At 35.2% G+C, this 13,253-nt stretch overlaps 1 protein-coding gene across 1 annotated transcript; it reads left to right on the top strand.

Annotated features, from left to right (window-relative positions):
• The first annotated feature begins 2,402 nt into the window (after positions 1 to 2,402).
• Positions 2,403 to 12,459, top strand: LOC126888801 (uncharacterized). Its single transcript, XM_050657178.1, has 3 exons — positions 2,403 to 2,484; positions 2,615 to 3,613; positions 7,191 to 12,459. Exon 3 carries the CDS (start codon positions 7,414 to 7,416, stop codon positions 11,287 to 11,289), a length of 3,876 nt encoding a protein of 1,291 aa, XP_050513135.1. The 5' UTR covers positions 2,403 to 2,484; positions 2,615 to 3,613; positions 7,191 to 7,413; the 3' UTR covers positions 11,290 to 12,459.
• Positions 12,460 to 13,253: the final 794 nt, after the last annotated feature.

Genomic DNA, 13,253 nt, shown 5'->3' with positions numbered 1-13,253 from the left:
CTATCACAGTTCTTCATCTTATCATGCCACCTGTCGGCTGCAACATGTAACTATGCCCAAACCATCTAGAAGAACGTATACCAGTCTTACAGTATGACCAAACCATCAAACATCCTATCACAGTTCTTCATCTTATCCTGCCACCTGTCGGCTGCAACATGTAACTATGTCCAAACCCTCTATAAGAACATATACCATTCTTACGCTGTGGTCAATTCTTCATCTTATCATGCCACCTGTCGGCTGCAACATGTAACTATGCCCAAGCCCTCTAGAAGAACGTATACCATTCTTACAGTACGACCATCAAACATCCTATCACAGTTCTTCATCTTATCATGCCACCTGTCGGCTGCAACACGTAACTAATTGACATTGCCAAAACGGCATTACAACATATCTTCTTTGCTAATGATCCGATTTTGACGTATGGGATATCAAATGAAAGCGGTGGCGACACAGATGGCAACTGTCAATTCTTCTTCTGTCAACGTTCAACATTAATTGCCAATTCTTCTTCTTCTTTTCCGTATAGTGCCTAACAGAACGTGACAGTGCCTAACAGAACGTGACGTGCATAACGTCACGTGAATCACGCGACGTAAATAACGTGAGCTGATGGTTTCTAATGGCCTCTAATGGTCTCTGCTACACTCTATTCCCTAATGGTATAGACTATTTATCTTTAAACCATCCTAACAGTGTACCTCTTTAACGTGATATTTTACCGTGAATGACGTAACGTGAATGACGTGACGTGAATAAGACATTGCCAAAACGGCACTATATCGTATCTTCGTTTCAATCATACATTCCTACAATGAACATATACCATTCTTACAGTATGACCAACAAACATCCTCGATCTCCCTCCAAGCATACATTCCTACAATGAACATATACCATTCTTACGCTGTGGCCAAACCAGCAAACATCTCACGTACAAGTCTTTTCTACGGAAAGTTGGGTAGTATCATGAAAATCACCAAACAAAAAAAATGGTATTGCGATTCGCATACTGTATTTTATCTACTGCAAGGAGGGTAATATTATGTAAGTTGGTATTTTACTTTTATAGTTAAATAATCGTCTATTCAATATATAGGAGACTACATTTGCCATCTAGTTTTTATGTTTATTATTAGCTCTAATCCTTCCGTAAACGGAACATAATAATGTATACAACGTTTATGATATATAAACCTTCGGTGTAGAATACTATGACGTTCCCCCACTCATGGAAAATTCACAGATACACGATAGAATACTATGACGTTCCCCCCACTCCTTCAAAATTCACAGATACATGATAGAATGAATAAAGCAAAAATCAGTATCATTCAATCATTCGATGAAGCAAGATGGAAAAAATTGAGTTGTTCAGAGGTCCGAACGCAGTCAGAAAAATTAAGCAGTTAAATGTAGATGATATACTTATTGATCAATGGATGACAAACACAAAAGTTACCTGCTACATCCTTTATGTCAGCGGAGTACCAGCATCATTTGTACTCTTATCGAAACGTGACTTTGATCCACTTGGACAACATGATGTACCAAGAGTATTAGAATACGTATACACTTTACCTAATCATCGGAGAAGAGGATATGCATGCAAACTTATACATCACATAAAGAAAAATAATGAATTCACTGCGTTCTGCTCCAACGAAGAATCTGAACGGCTTTTTTTAAAAAGCAAATGTATTAATCACGGCTTAATGAATTATAATGTAATGTTTAGATATCCATAATAAATTTATATAAAATATATCTTGTCTTATTTCTTACACGTTTAATATACTTGTAAATAATAGATGGTGTAGCTTACAATGACAATACATAAAGATGCATGAAACTGCCATGGTTATTAATCCTATTTGATATCGCCCAATAGAAATATGGGGTATAATAAAATGAATGAAGAGATAAAGAAATGATAAAAATAAAACTTTTTTCATTTATCCACTCACTTATGCGGTTAAAAAAAACCTTAAAAAGGAAAAGGTATCTGCTGTTGCCATGCAACGCAGCAGTAGCACACACATTAAAAAACACATCCATCCTTGTTTGCATACAACAATACACTGATCCATAATATAAGAATCAATTTATAAATAATCACATAAAGCATATGATAGAGTGCCAAAGAGGCCTTATACATAACAGGTTGTTAAAACAAACATCTTAACGTAATTTGTCATTCAAAATCCTGTAATTTGAGGTGCTACATGATAAGATTCGACATATCAGGCAAATAATAAACGATAATGTGTCAAAAAGGCGTTATACATGACATGTTGTTAAAACCGACATCACAACGTAATTTGTCATTCAAAACCCTGTAATTTGAGGTGCTACATGATAAGATTCGACATATCAGGCAAATAATATAAGATAGAGGGTCAAAAAGGCGTTATATGTGACATGTTGTTAAAACCGACATCACAACGTAATTTGTCATTCAAAACCCTGTAATTTGAGGTGCTACATGATAAGATTCGACATATCAGGCAAATAATAAACGATAATGTGTCAAAAAGGCGTTATACATGACATGTTGTTAAAACCGACATCACAACGTAATTTGTCATTCAAAACCCTGTAATTTGAGGTGCTACATGATAAGATTCGACATATCAGGCAAATAATAAACGATAATGTGTCCAAAGGGCGTTATACATGACATGGCGTTAAAACAGACACCGCAACGTAATTCATCATTCAAAATCCTTTAATTTGATGGGTCACACATTGATTTCTGATTATCCGTTCCGAAGATACATGGTACATTGCCATAACGGCCTAAGGGATAACTTGGTTGAGCTGTAAATGCTTATTTATTGTTATTGACGTTAAAACAAAGCCATTAGCATAGAAAAATCTCGTATCGCAGTTTGATCTCTAGCAAATCCTAATTCGCTCAATTTTGCACCAAGTGCTCCGTGCAATATATCATTAGAAAGGTCTTTTCATACATATTAAGAAAATCACTGACCAAGTGTGTTACGGTCATTATTTATGGCTGAAAACGACAAAAAACTACAAATTCTCAATGTACTATATTGACACAAAATGTACTTATATGGTACAAAAAAAAGGCCTTATACAGAACATTGTGTTAAAACAGACATCACAACGTAATTCGTCATTCAAAATCCTTTAATTTGATGGGTCATACATTGATTTCTGATTATCCGTTCCAAAGATACAAATATTTGTACAAAATTATGAAAAATCGAATAATTTGAAATATTTACAAAAATATTTTAAGTTGTTTGTTAACATGCCGGGTGTGTATGGTTGATAAGAAAAGAGTGCAGACGTTATTTTTGTTAATATTAACCTCCAAAGATATGACAAGCCACAATGCTAAAAGTCCGGATGTAGTCGGATGAGAACATGTAACCGCAGTTGTTATTTGTGTAAATGTTATCACATATTTTTAAAACTATAAGGTCTTGTTTTTGCAAAACACATTCAAACATTTGATCACGTTCATGCTGTGTGAATTTCGCCTATAAATACTGAAACAGACGAGCATATACCACAGTCGACATCTGACAGTTTCTACAGTATAGTTGCAGTGTTCAGTGGAAAATATTCAATTAAGGTAAGAGATTTTGCTGTTTATTTTACATATGGTTTTTATGAATTTATTGGTTTGCTATTTTTGTTAAATAATTTGGATGTACATGTGTTTCCTTTCATCTATGGGTAATACTGGTTTTAATTCTCTCTTCCCAACTTGTTTGCAGGTCTTCTAAGTATTTATGATTCTTGTATCTATATATACTTCTCTTACAATAAAATGTGTGTACTATAGGTGATTTTATTCTTATATTCAATGTGATTTATTATAGTAATTTTATTACTTGTTTTTATCATATCGTAGGATGTATCTGTCGCTAATATTTTTAACTGATTTTACGTTTTATCCCTAAAATAATAATAGCTGTTTATGACTCATTTCTACTGTACTTTTTCATCTTTTAATATTTCCTTGTTACATAAATAAATGAGGTAGGTTTTTACATTAAGATAATCATATTTTACTATTTAGTTCTAAGTGGTCACTTTCATGCACCAGAATCGCCATGTGGCTCAGAATCGGTATGCCGATACGGGGGCCACTTTCATGCACCAAAATCGCCATGTGGTCCCGAATCGGTGGTATGCCGACTCCCGGGCACTCAAGAATAGTAACTTTTTATGATACATTTAGCGCGGTACTCCGTCTTCTTTTAGCACATATTTCTTGTTATCTGCATCAGGATAATAGTATTTTACCGTTTAGTTCTTATTTTCTAATTTGATTTATAAATTTGTTTTATTTCATGTTTTTCAGGCATGTATGATGCAACACCCGTCCGTATATTTCTGAACAATTTTATGATTTATTTCAGTATCTTTTTATGCCGCATTCTACCGTACTTTTGTTTTTCAACAATATACAATGAAGCGTAGCTGTCATTTATATTTTATATACGACCAAGCGTAGCTGGTATTTATTTTTAACAGTGTGATAATAATCGTGTTGCATTTTCTATTTTATGTACGACTCAACTTATTTTTATTTTTAAAAATATATTGACACTCTTTGTAATGCATTGGGTTAGTAAATAAGAGACAATATGAGTCATTTTATTATTTTATTTAAATTTTTTTATGCTAGTACATTATTACAGTTTTTAATTAAAAACTAAATGCCCTAGTCGATTTATTTTAACATTTTTATCCAGAGGTCCAACGACATAATGGTTAAACGATGATGTCTCGTAATCTATGCTTGTGCGCTGTTTAAATTGTCGGTCAGAGCGTTCAACACTCTTACGATGTTTTTTCTCAGTTTTCCGAACATTTTCACAGGGGCTTCGACGCATGTTTGAGTTATTTTTAAACAAAGGTTTTATGATCTTATTAAATTTATCCGGGAATGCTTGATGTCTCAAATATCCTCGGGAATCTCTATGAACACCTGTGACTTCTAATATTTTTTTTTTATAGTTTAGGCTATCATTTGGTGTAAAGTCTTGAGGATACATATAAAATTATAACAGTATATAGCCCACAAGTAGCCTTGTACTTGCTATCGTTAATCAGTATATTCTTAGGAGCAAATTTGATTTCCATATCACCCATTAGCCATTTATCAGTTTTCCAAACATAGTGTGGACCATAAGCTCTATCAAGGTCTGGTGAATGATGCCAATATTTTTGAAGGTGTTCATCTTCTTCTTCATCTGTGCTTTCTTCATCCTTCTGGCGCATATTTCTCAAACGATTGTTTTGGTGTCCGCTGGTCTCTTCATGCTTCTCTGTCTGATGTGAAGTTTTCAGATAATTGTTTAGTTCTCCAAGAGGTTCAGTACTAGGTGTTAAAACTGTTTTGAGTTGTTGTTCACGTTGCGTTATTATTTTGAGTGAATTATACTTTTTCTAATAACTTAGCAAGCTGCTTGACACGATGTTCACCGTTAATTTTCTTGTATCTGAATGCCGTTTCTCTAGTTAACACCTTTATCTATATCCGCTGACTCGCATCTGACATATAGCTAACATGCATCTGGCATACATCTGACTTGCATCTGACTAACATCTGACTTGCATCTGACTTGGCGCTAACCGTTAAATTATCGCTGTATAACCTCAGACATAACGCTGAATCATAGTTTACTTCATGCAGTAATCACGTGACACAGAACGTCACAGTAACTAACAGAACGTGACAGTAACTAACAGAGCGTTACGTGAATGACGTAAATCACGTGACAGTACTCAACAGAACGTGACAGAACGTGACAGAACGTGACAGAACGTGACGTAAAATAACGTGACAGAACGTGTCAGCACCTAACTCTCTCTATCTCTCTCTCTCTCTCTTTCTCTGCTATCACACTTTCTTTGCGCTCAACAACCTTTTTGCTACAAGCATCAATGACGTACTTCCTATTAACAAGTGATATATTGTTTGTAACAATATAACCTAATTCTTTAATTATTTGTTTTATAGCTAAGTAGGTCATTGTCAATAACTGAGTTGTATATAAAAAACAATTACTTCAAAAATTTATTTATTTTTTCCTAAGTATCTTTGCTACAGTAATAAAAATATTTTTTCGTATTTCCAGCAGACCTGCAGGAGCCTCTTTAAAATAGGCAGTCGTCGATTTGCTTTTCTGAAAATCATAATAAATATTCTACATTTTTATGTCTTCGCCGCTTTTACACATAACATTCCTTTTTTCATCGTAAATTCTATTTGATGAGGTAGATGATGTTTTGTAATTGCATCTGTTGGGTCGTATACTAGTTCGTATGTTCATTCCAGAAATGAGGCGTAATTACAATTCCATTTGAGTAGAACTTTGCACCTACTACCACCTCTGTCTTATCCCATACTGGCTGGCAACTTCATGAAATATTAAACTAGCCGGTAAACACACGCCTGCGTAGCTGGCTCGAATAAATTCTTGCTCGTTACATGTCTTAATCAAGTTTAACTGAATGTGCTGTTTCATACTGGAGCAACTGCTGTGCCTGCTTTGACGGTTATTCGAAGAATGAAAACTTATTGTGTTATCGAGTGTGTTAGTGATGAAAGTGGCGGGAGTTTTCTCGCCGAAATGTTATGCAAATCTAACTGAACAGTTTTCAATGTCGTGTTTATTCATCATATCTCGATATATGTATATCGGTTCTCTTCATACATTTTCCACATCTTTCGCTAAGTAGCTGACATCTATCATAATTATGTTGCCCATTTTTCAAATATTTTCGTAACTAGACCAGGAAGAAGAATTATATGAAACCCACTTTCAATTCCTAACCATGAATCCTTCTTGTGATAGAATGATGAAGAATTAACTATGAATGAGTCGACTTATAATTTTATGTGCCTGCTCCAATCTAATCATCACAAAGTATCTTTTACTTTCTGGTAATATTTGTTCTAAGTTGGCCGTACTGCTTCTTTTTATGTTGGTAGTACTGATACTTCCTTGAAAAATTAACCAAGTTTAATAAATGTCTTAAATGCAGCATTTTTACATTGATTCTTATGGAAGAACAAGCACAAATTCACACATTTCAGGGGCCTTCTGAGCATAACATAATACCATTTAGTTTTCCGTCCGACTAGAAGTATATTTAATACCTTACATTACGGCATTTTCTTCATTCTGTTTCAGATATTCCTAGCGTTCAGACGTGTGCTCTGGTGAGTTTTATATAGTTCAGAAGTGTGCTTTGGTGAGTGATATATTTTAAAAAATTTTTGATTTTTTGAAAATTTGTGGTTTTTATCACAATTTGTAGTTTTTTTTTTTCTGAAAATTTATTTTTGAGTTTTTTTGTTAATTCTCTAGTTTTACGAAAATTTTACATTTTAATTTAGCTTTGAATTTGCTTAAAATGTCTTTAATTGCTGATTTAATTGTTAAAATCGCATCCATCTTGGGATTAATCCCAAACAATTATAATGATGAAAAGATACGAGAAGGCCTCATGAAATGTAATAAGGCAATCAAAAATATCAGGGACTCTATGAGATATGCTAAGACAATGGGGGAGAAACAGCATTTGGAAGCCCAGATGCGGCAAGTGAAAACGCTACGAAATCAGTTAAAGGTCGAACAAAAGAAGGGGGCGGGACTGACACCTACAAAGGAGACTGCAAAGCATAGGGTACAATGGGATGACTCTTTATCTGCGTTCAACTCACGAATTCGGACTGGGGTCATCTCAAACCTTAAACACAAGGACCCTGGCAGTTTTCTAGTGGATTGCAAAGCCCTGTTCAAGCGGCGAATTCAGAACGCACTAAAGAAAGAGGCGGCCGTTAAGGTGAATATAGCATTTGGTGGAGAATTCGAGATTGCTCAAGGCGATAAGATGATCAATGAAACGAAGTACTTTACTACTTCAAACTCAGCCATATATCGGGACACGAATCTTGATGAATGGTTCGAGAAAAAAGTAGTGGAGCCCATCAGCCGAGACTTGGAAGAATTCCAAGAACGTGATTCCGGATGGGCTCTAAAGGCAGTTGTTAACCTGGGGGTGAATATAAACAAATTTACACCGCAACTTGGCTCCTCCTACATTGAACTTCCTCCTCAGATTAAGAGAAAAAAAGCATGCGTAAATGTCAAAAATGATGATGAGGCATGCTTTGCATGGGCAATTGTATCGGCGTTATATCCTGCTACCAAAGATGCTCAAAGAGTTTTCAAATATCCACACTATTCTGATGTATTGAAATTAAAAGGTATTCAGTTTCCAATGACCATCAAACAAATTCCTAACTTTGAAAAACAAAACAATATATCCATTAACGCATATAATTTGAAAAAGGAGAAGAAGAACTATACGACCCTCCCAATCTTGCTAACAAAGAACAGAAAGGATAAACATATAAATCTTCTTCTGATTCAAGATAATTATGACGAGCCGCCTACTCAGTACCATTACGTTTGGATTAAAAATTTATCCCGCCTCCTTTCCAAGCAGCTTAGCACCGAAGATGGAACAAAATATTTCTGTGATGCCTGCCTGCATTACTTTCGATCACAGGAACAGTTAAATGCTCATAAGACATGCTGCAAAGGTCGATCAGATGTTATCTGTGATAGGTGCTTACAACCGTTTTCATCATCAAAACAGCTTGAAGCGCACACCACCGATTGCGTAAGAATTAATGAAACAGCCATCAAACTGCCAGACGAGAGTAGAAAAATGCTAAGATTTAAGAATTATAGGAATAAGATTAAAGCCCCCTTCGCCGTATATGCAGATCTCGAAAGTGCATTGAAACGTACGGGAGATCCTAAGAAGTATCAGGAACATATTCCTGTAGCAGTTGGGTATTTCTTCAAATGCTCATATGATGATACTCTCTCTTTTTATAACTCTTATCGAGGAAAGGACTGCATGAAATGGTTTGCAGATGAACTTAATCAGCTTGCTGAGAATGTATCTACAGTGTTTATGTGCCCCTATGATATAAATATGACATCTCAGCAGGAAAGAGATTTTCATGCTGCCACTCATTGTCATATCTGCGAGCAGCGCTTCTCCCCCAGTGATAAGAAAGTCCGAGACCACGATCACATGATTCCTGAACATAACTACAGAGGGGCGGCCCACGAAGGGTGTAACATTAATTACAAAGATGCTCACACTATCCCAGTGATATTTCATAACCTTAGCGGGTATGACGCGCACTTCATTGTTAACGATATTGCTACGCATATCAAAGGTCCAGTAGATCTTCTTCCTATTACTAAGGAGAAATATATCTCTTTTACGAAACATATCGATCATGCTCGAATTAAATTCCGTTTTATCGATAGTTTTCGATTTATGGCTTCTTCTCTCGATAAGCTCTCTTCGTATTTGACAGAATATCCTAATCTCAACTCTCAATTTTTATCACTATCTGAGGAGAATTTCAATCTTCTAACTAAGAAAGGTATTATGCCATATGATTATATCGATTCATTCCAAAAATTCAATGAAACATGTCTACCGCCCCAGGAAGCATTTTACAATAAACTTGAGGATAAACCATGTCCTCGTCGGCATTATCGTAGAGCCCAAGATGTCTGGTCTTCATTCTCCTGCTCCAATCTCGGGGATTATATCGATTTATACATGAAAACGGATATTCTCCTTCTTGCGGACGTCTTTGAGCAATTTCGATCCAGTTGTCTTAAAACATATAATCTTGACCCAGCTCATTACTTTACTCTTCCCGGCTTCACATGGGATGCAATGCTTAAGCATACAAAACAGGAACTGGAGCTTTTAACAGATCCAGATATGTTTTTGTTTGTGGAGCGTGGTATTCGTGGTGGTTTGAGTCAAGTATGCTCGAAACGTCGCGTCCACGCTAATAACAAGTATATGGAATCTTACGATCCATCAAAGCCCGACTCCTATCTCATGTATTTCGACGTTAATAATCAATATGGCTGGGCAATGTCGCAATTCCTTCCGTATGGAGGGTTCGAGTGGGTTGATGCTAACATCGATGTTCTGTCCACACCTGACGATGCTTCTGAAGGGTACTTCCTCGAGGTCGATCTGGAGTACCCCCAACATATTCACGATCGTCATAAGGATCTTCCGTTTTGCCCCCAATCATTGAACCCTAAAACTATGCTTCCTCCTAAACGACCGCGAGAGCAAACCAAATTAATGGCTACCCTTCATGATAAAGAAAGATACGTAATTCATTACAGAACTTTGAAGCAAGCGCTAGCACACGGATTGGTGCTCAAAAAGATTCACCGAGTCCTAAAATTTAAGCAGAGTCCTTGGTTAAAATCATACATTGACTTGAATACAAATCTCCGAAAGGCAGCGAAAAATGAATTTGAGAAAAATCTCTTCAAGCTGATGAACAACGCTGTGTTCGGCAAGACCATGGAGAATGTGCGCAAGCGCGTTGACATTAAATTGCTTACTGAATGGGAGGGTCGTTACGGAGCAGAAGCTAGAATAAGTAGTCCCCTATTTAAGAATGCTACTATTTTTAATGAAAACTTGGTAGCTGTCGAGATGCATAGAGCGGAAATATGGTTGGATAAACCAATATACGTGGGCATGAGTATATTGGATTTGGCTAAAACCACGATCTATGATTTTCACTATGGGTATTTAGATAGAAGGTTTGGTGAGAACTTTACGACCTGCTATACAGATACCGATTGTGAGATCGTAGAGATACGGGAAAAAGATCCCTATGAAGCTGTGAAAACAGACTGCCACAAGTATTTCGATACATCTGACTATCCTAAAGACAATATGTATGGCATCCCCCAGGTTAATAAAAAAGTACTTGGACTGATGAAGGATGAGAATAATGGATGCATTATGACAGACTACATAGGGCTCAGATCTAAATTATATACAACAAAAGTAGCTATCACAGATAATGATATAATGAAACTGAGGGGAAAGTTAATAGATCAGGAGTATGAGGACGATGAGATTGAAATACTTATTAAAAATTATGGTGTGACAAAGAAGGCGAAGGGGGTTAAAAAATCTGTTGTAAAGACTAAAATTACCTTCGAAGACTATGTCGAGTGTTTGGATACCTTTACAACTAAGACAGCCTCGCAGAATCTTATACGCTCTGATAAACACCACGTATATACAATTACACAAAGCAAGATTGCTCTTAGTCCCACTGACGATAAACGATATCACCTTCCGGAGTCTTATGATACGCTACCGTGGGGACACTATCTAGTTGATAATCTTAAGATGGATGTTGATTAGATTTAACACAAATCAGGATTACAATAAGCCAGCCATATTTTATCATTTATCCTTGATGATCTGATTGCCTTTAAGATTGATGTTGATTGAATATAGTCATTTTTTAAACTTTATTACAACCACAATATACATCTGAATCAAACAATTTTTTTATTATATTCCTCTTATCATCCTTTAATATCACTCATTATTTTAATGTCATTAAATATTATTTAGTTGATTGAATATAGTCATTTATCAAACTTTATTATTACAGCTAACATAATGCTATATATATCTGAAGCAGGCCCTTTTATTATATTCCTTTGCTCAGCCTTTCCTACATTCATCGTTTTTATATAATATGATAATTGTACTAGATCATAGTTATGCATCTCAAAATTAAGTAAAATTATTAAGATTAGCACATATAAAAAAAAAGATGTTTAGTTATGACCACTAAAAAGATATCTGATATGGACCAAAATAACTGGCAAATTAATGAGCCGTTCTGGTTAACTCTAGAACCGTTGCTCGTGTAGCCTCCAAGTTAAGACGATCGATAACTTAATGGTCTTCTTTTTCCCCGATTTAGTTTTAAGTCTTCGATAGCCTGTCACAAAACAGGAGTCGGAAAAATACCTAGTTTTAAGATTAGATAACCTAGAGCTACCGCATTTACCCTCAATAATTCATTTTGAATACTATAGTATCTAATGAATTAGAATTAACACCAAAGTTTCGATGTTTTAACATTAATATGAATAAAAGATGTCCAACAGATCAATAAAAAGATGTCTACTAAACCAAGTTAGATAATAATGTGCTTATCTTAGTATGTAAGTTAAGTATATGGCTATCATTAAATATATTGTCATATAATGTAAAATAATTCATTCCTACTAACCATCAACTCTACTAACATGGCGGTCGATGTAGTCGTACCTTCACGTTGGTGACTGCTGTTAAGAACATATTTTTGTTTTTTTTTTTTTAACAAATTTATGTTCGACCGAATTGACTACTTTTCATTCATTGCATGCTAACATCATTTTTATATGTCAAATCTTATCATGTAGCACCTCAAATTATAGGATTTAGAATGTCAAATTACGTTGTGATGTCTGTTTTAACACCATGTCATGTATAACGCCCTTTTGACACATTATCGTTTATTATTTGCCTGATATGTCGAATCTCATCGTATGACACCTCAAATTACAGGATTTTGAATGACAAATTACGTTAAGATGTCTGTTTTAACACCATGTTATGTATAAGGCCTCTTTGGCACTCTATCATATGCTTTATGTGATTATTTATAAATTGATTCTTATATTATGGATCAGTGTATTGTTGTATGCAAACAAGGATGGATGTGTTTTTTAATGTGTGTGCTACTGCTGCGTTGCATGGCAACAGCAGATACCTTTTCCTTTTTAAGGTTTTTTTAACCGCATAAGTGAGTGGATAAATGAAAAAAGTTTTATTTTTATCATTTCTTTATCTCTTCATTCATTTTATTATACCCCATATTTCTATTGGGCGATATCAAAATAGGATTAATAACCATGGCAGTTTCATGCATCTTTATGTATTGTCATTGTAAGCTACACCATCTATTATTTACAAGTACATTAAACGTGTAAGAAATAAGACAAGATATATTTTATATAAATTTATTATGGATATCTAAACATTACATTATAATTCATTAAGCCGTGATTAATACATTTGCTTTTTAAAAAAAGCCGTTCAGATTCTTCGTTGGAGCAGAACGCAGTGAATTCATTATTTTTCTTTATGTGATGTATAAGTTTGCATGCATATCCTCTTCTCCGATGATTAGGTAAAGTGTATACGTATTCTAATACTCTTGGTACATCATGTTGTCCAAGTGGATCAAAGTCACGTTTCGATAAGAGTACAAATGATGCTGGTACTCCGCTGACATAAAAGATGTAGCAGGTAACTTTTGTGTTTGT

Source organism: Diabrotica virgifera, chromosome 7 (assembly GCF_917563875.1).
Source record: "Diabrotica virgifera virgifera chromosome 7, PGI_DIABVI_V3a".
NCBI lineage: Eukaryota > Metazoa > Arthropoda > Insecta > Coleoptera > Chrysomelidae > Diabrotica > Diabrotica virgifera.
Note: the sequence above shows the minus strand (reverse complement) of the source record. Positions and strands in the feature narration are given on the sequence as shown.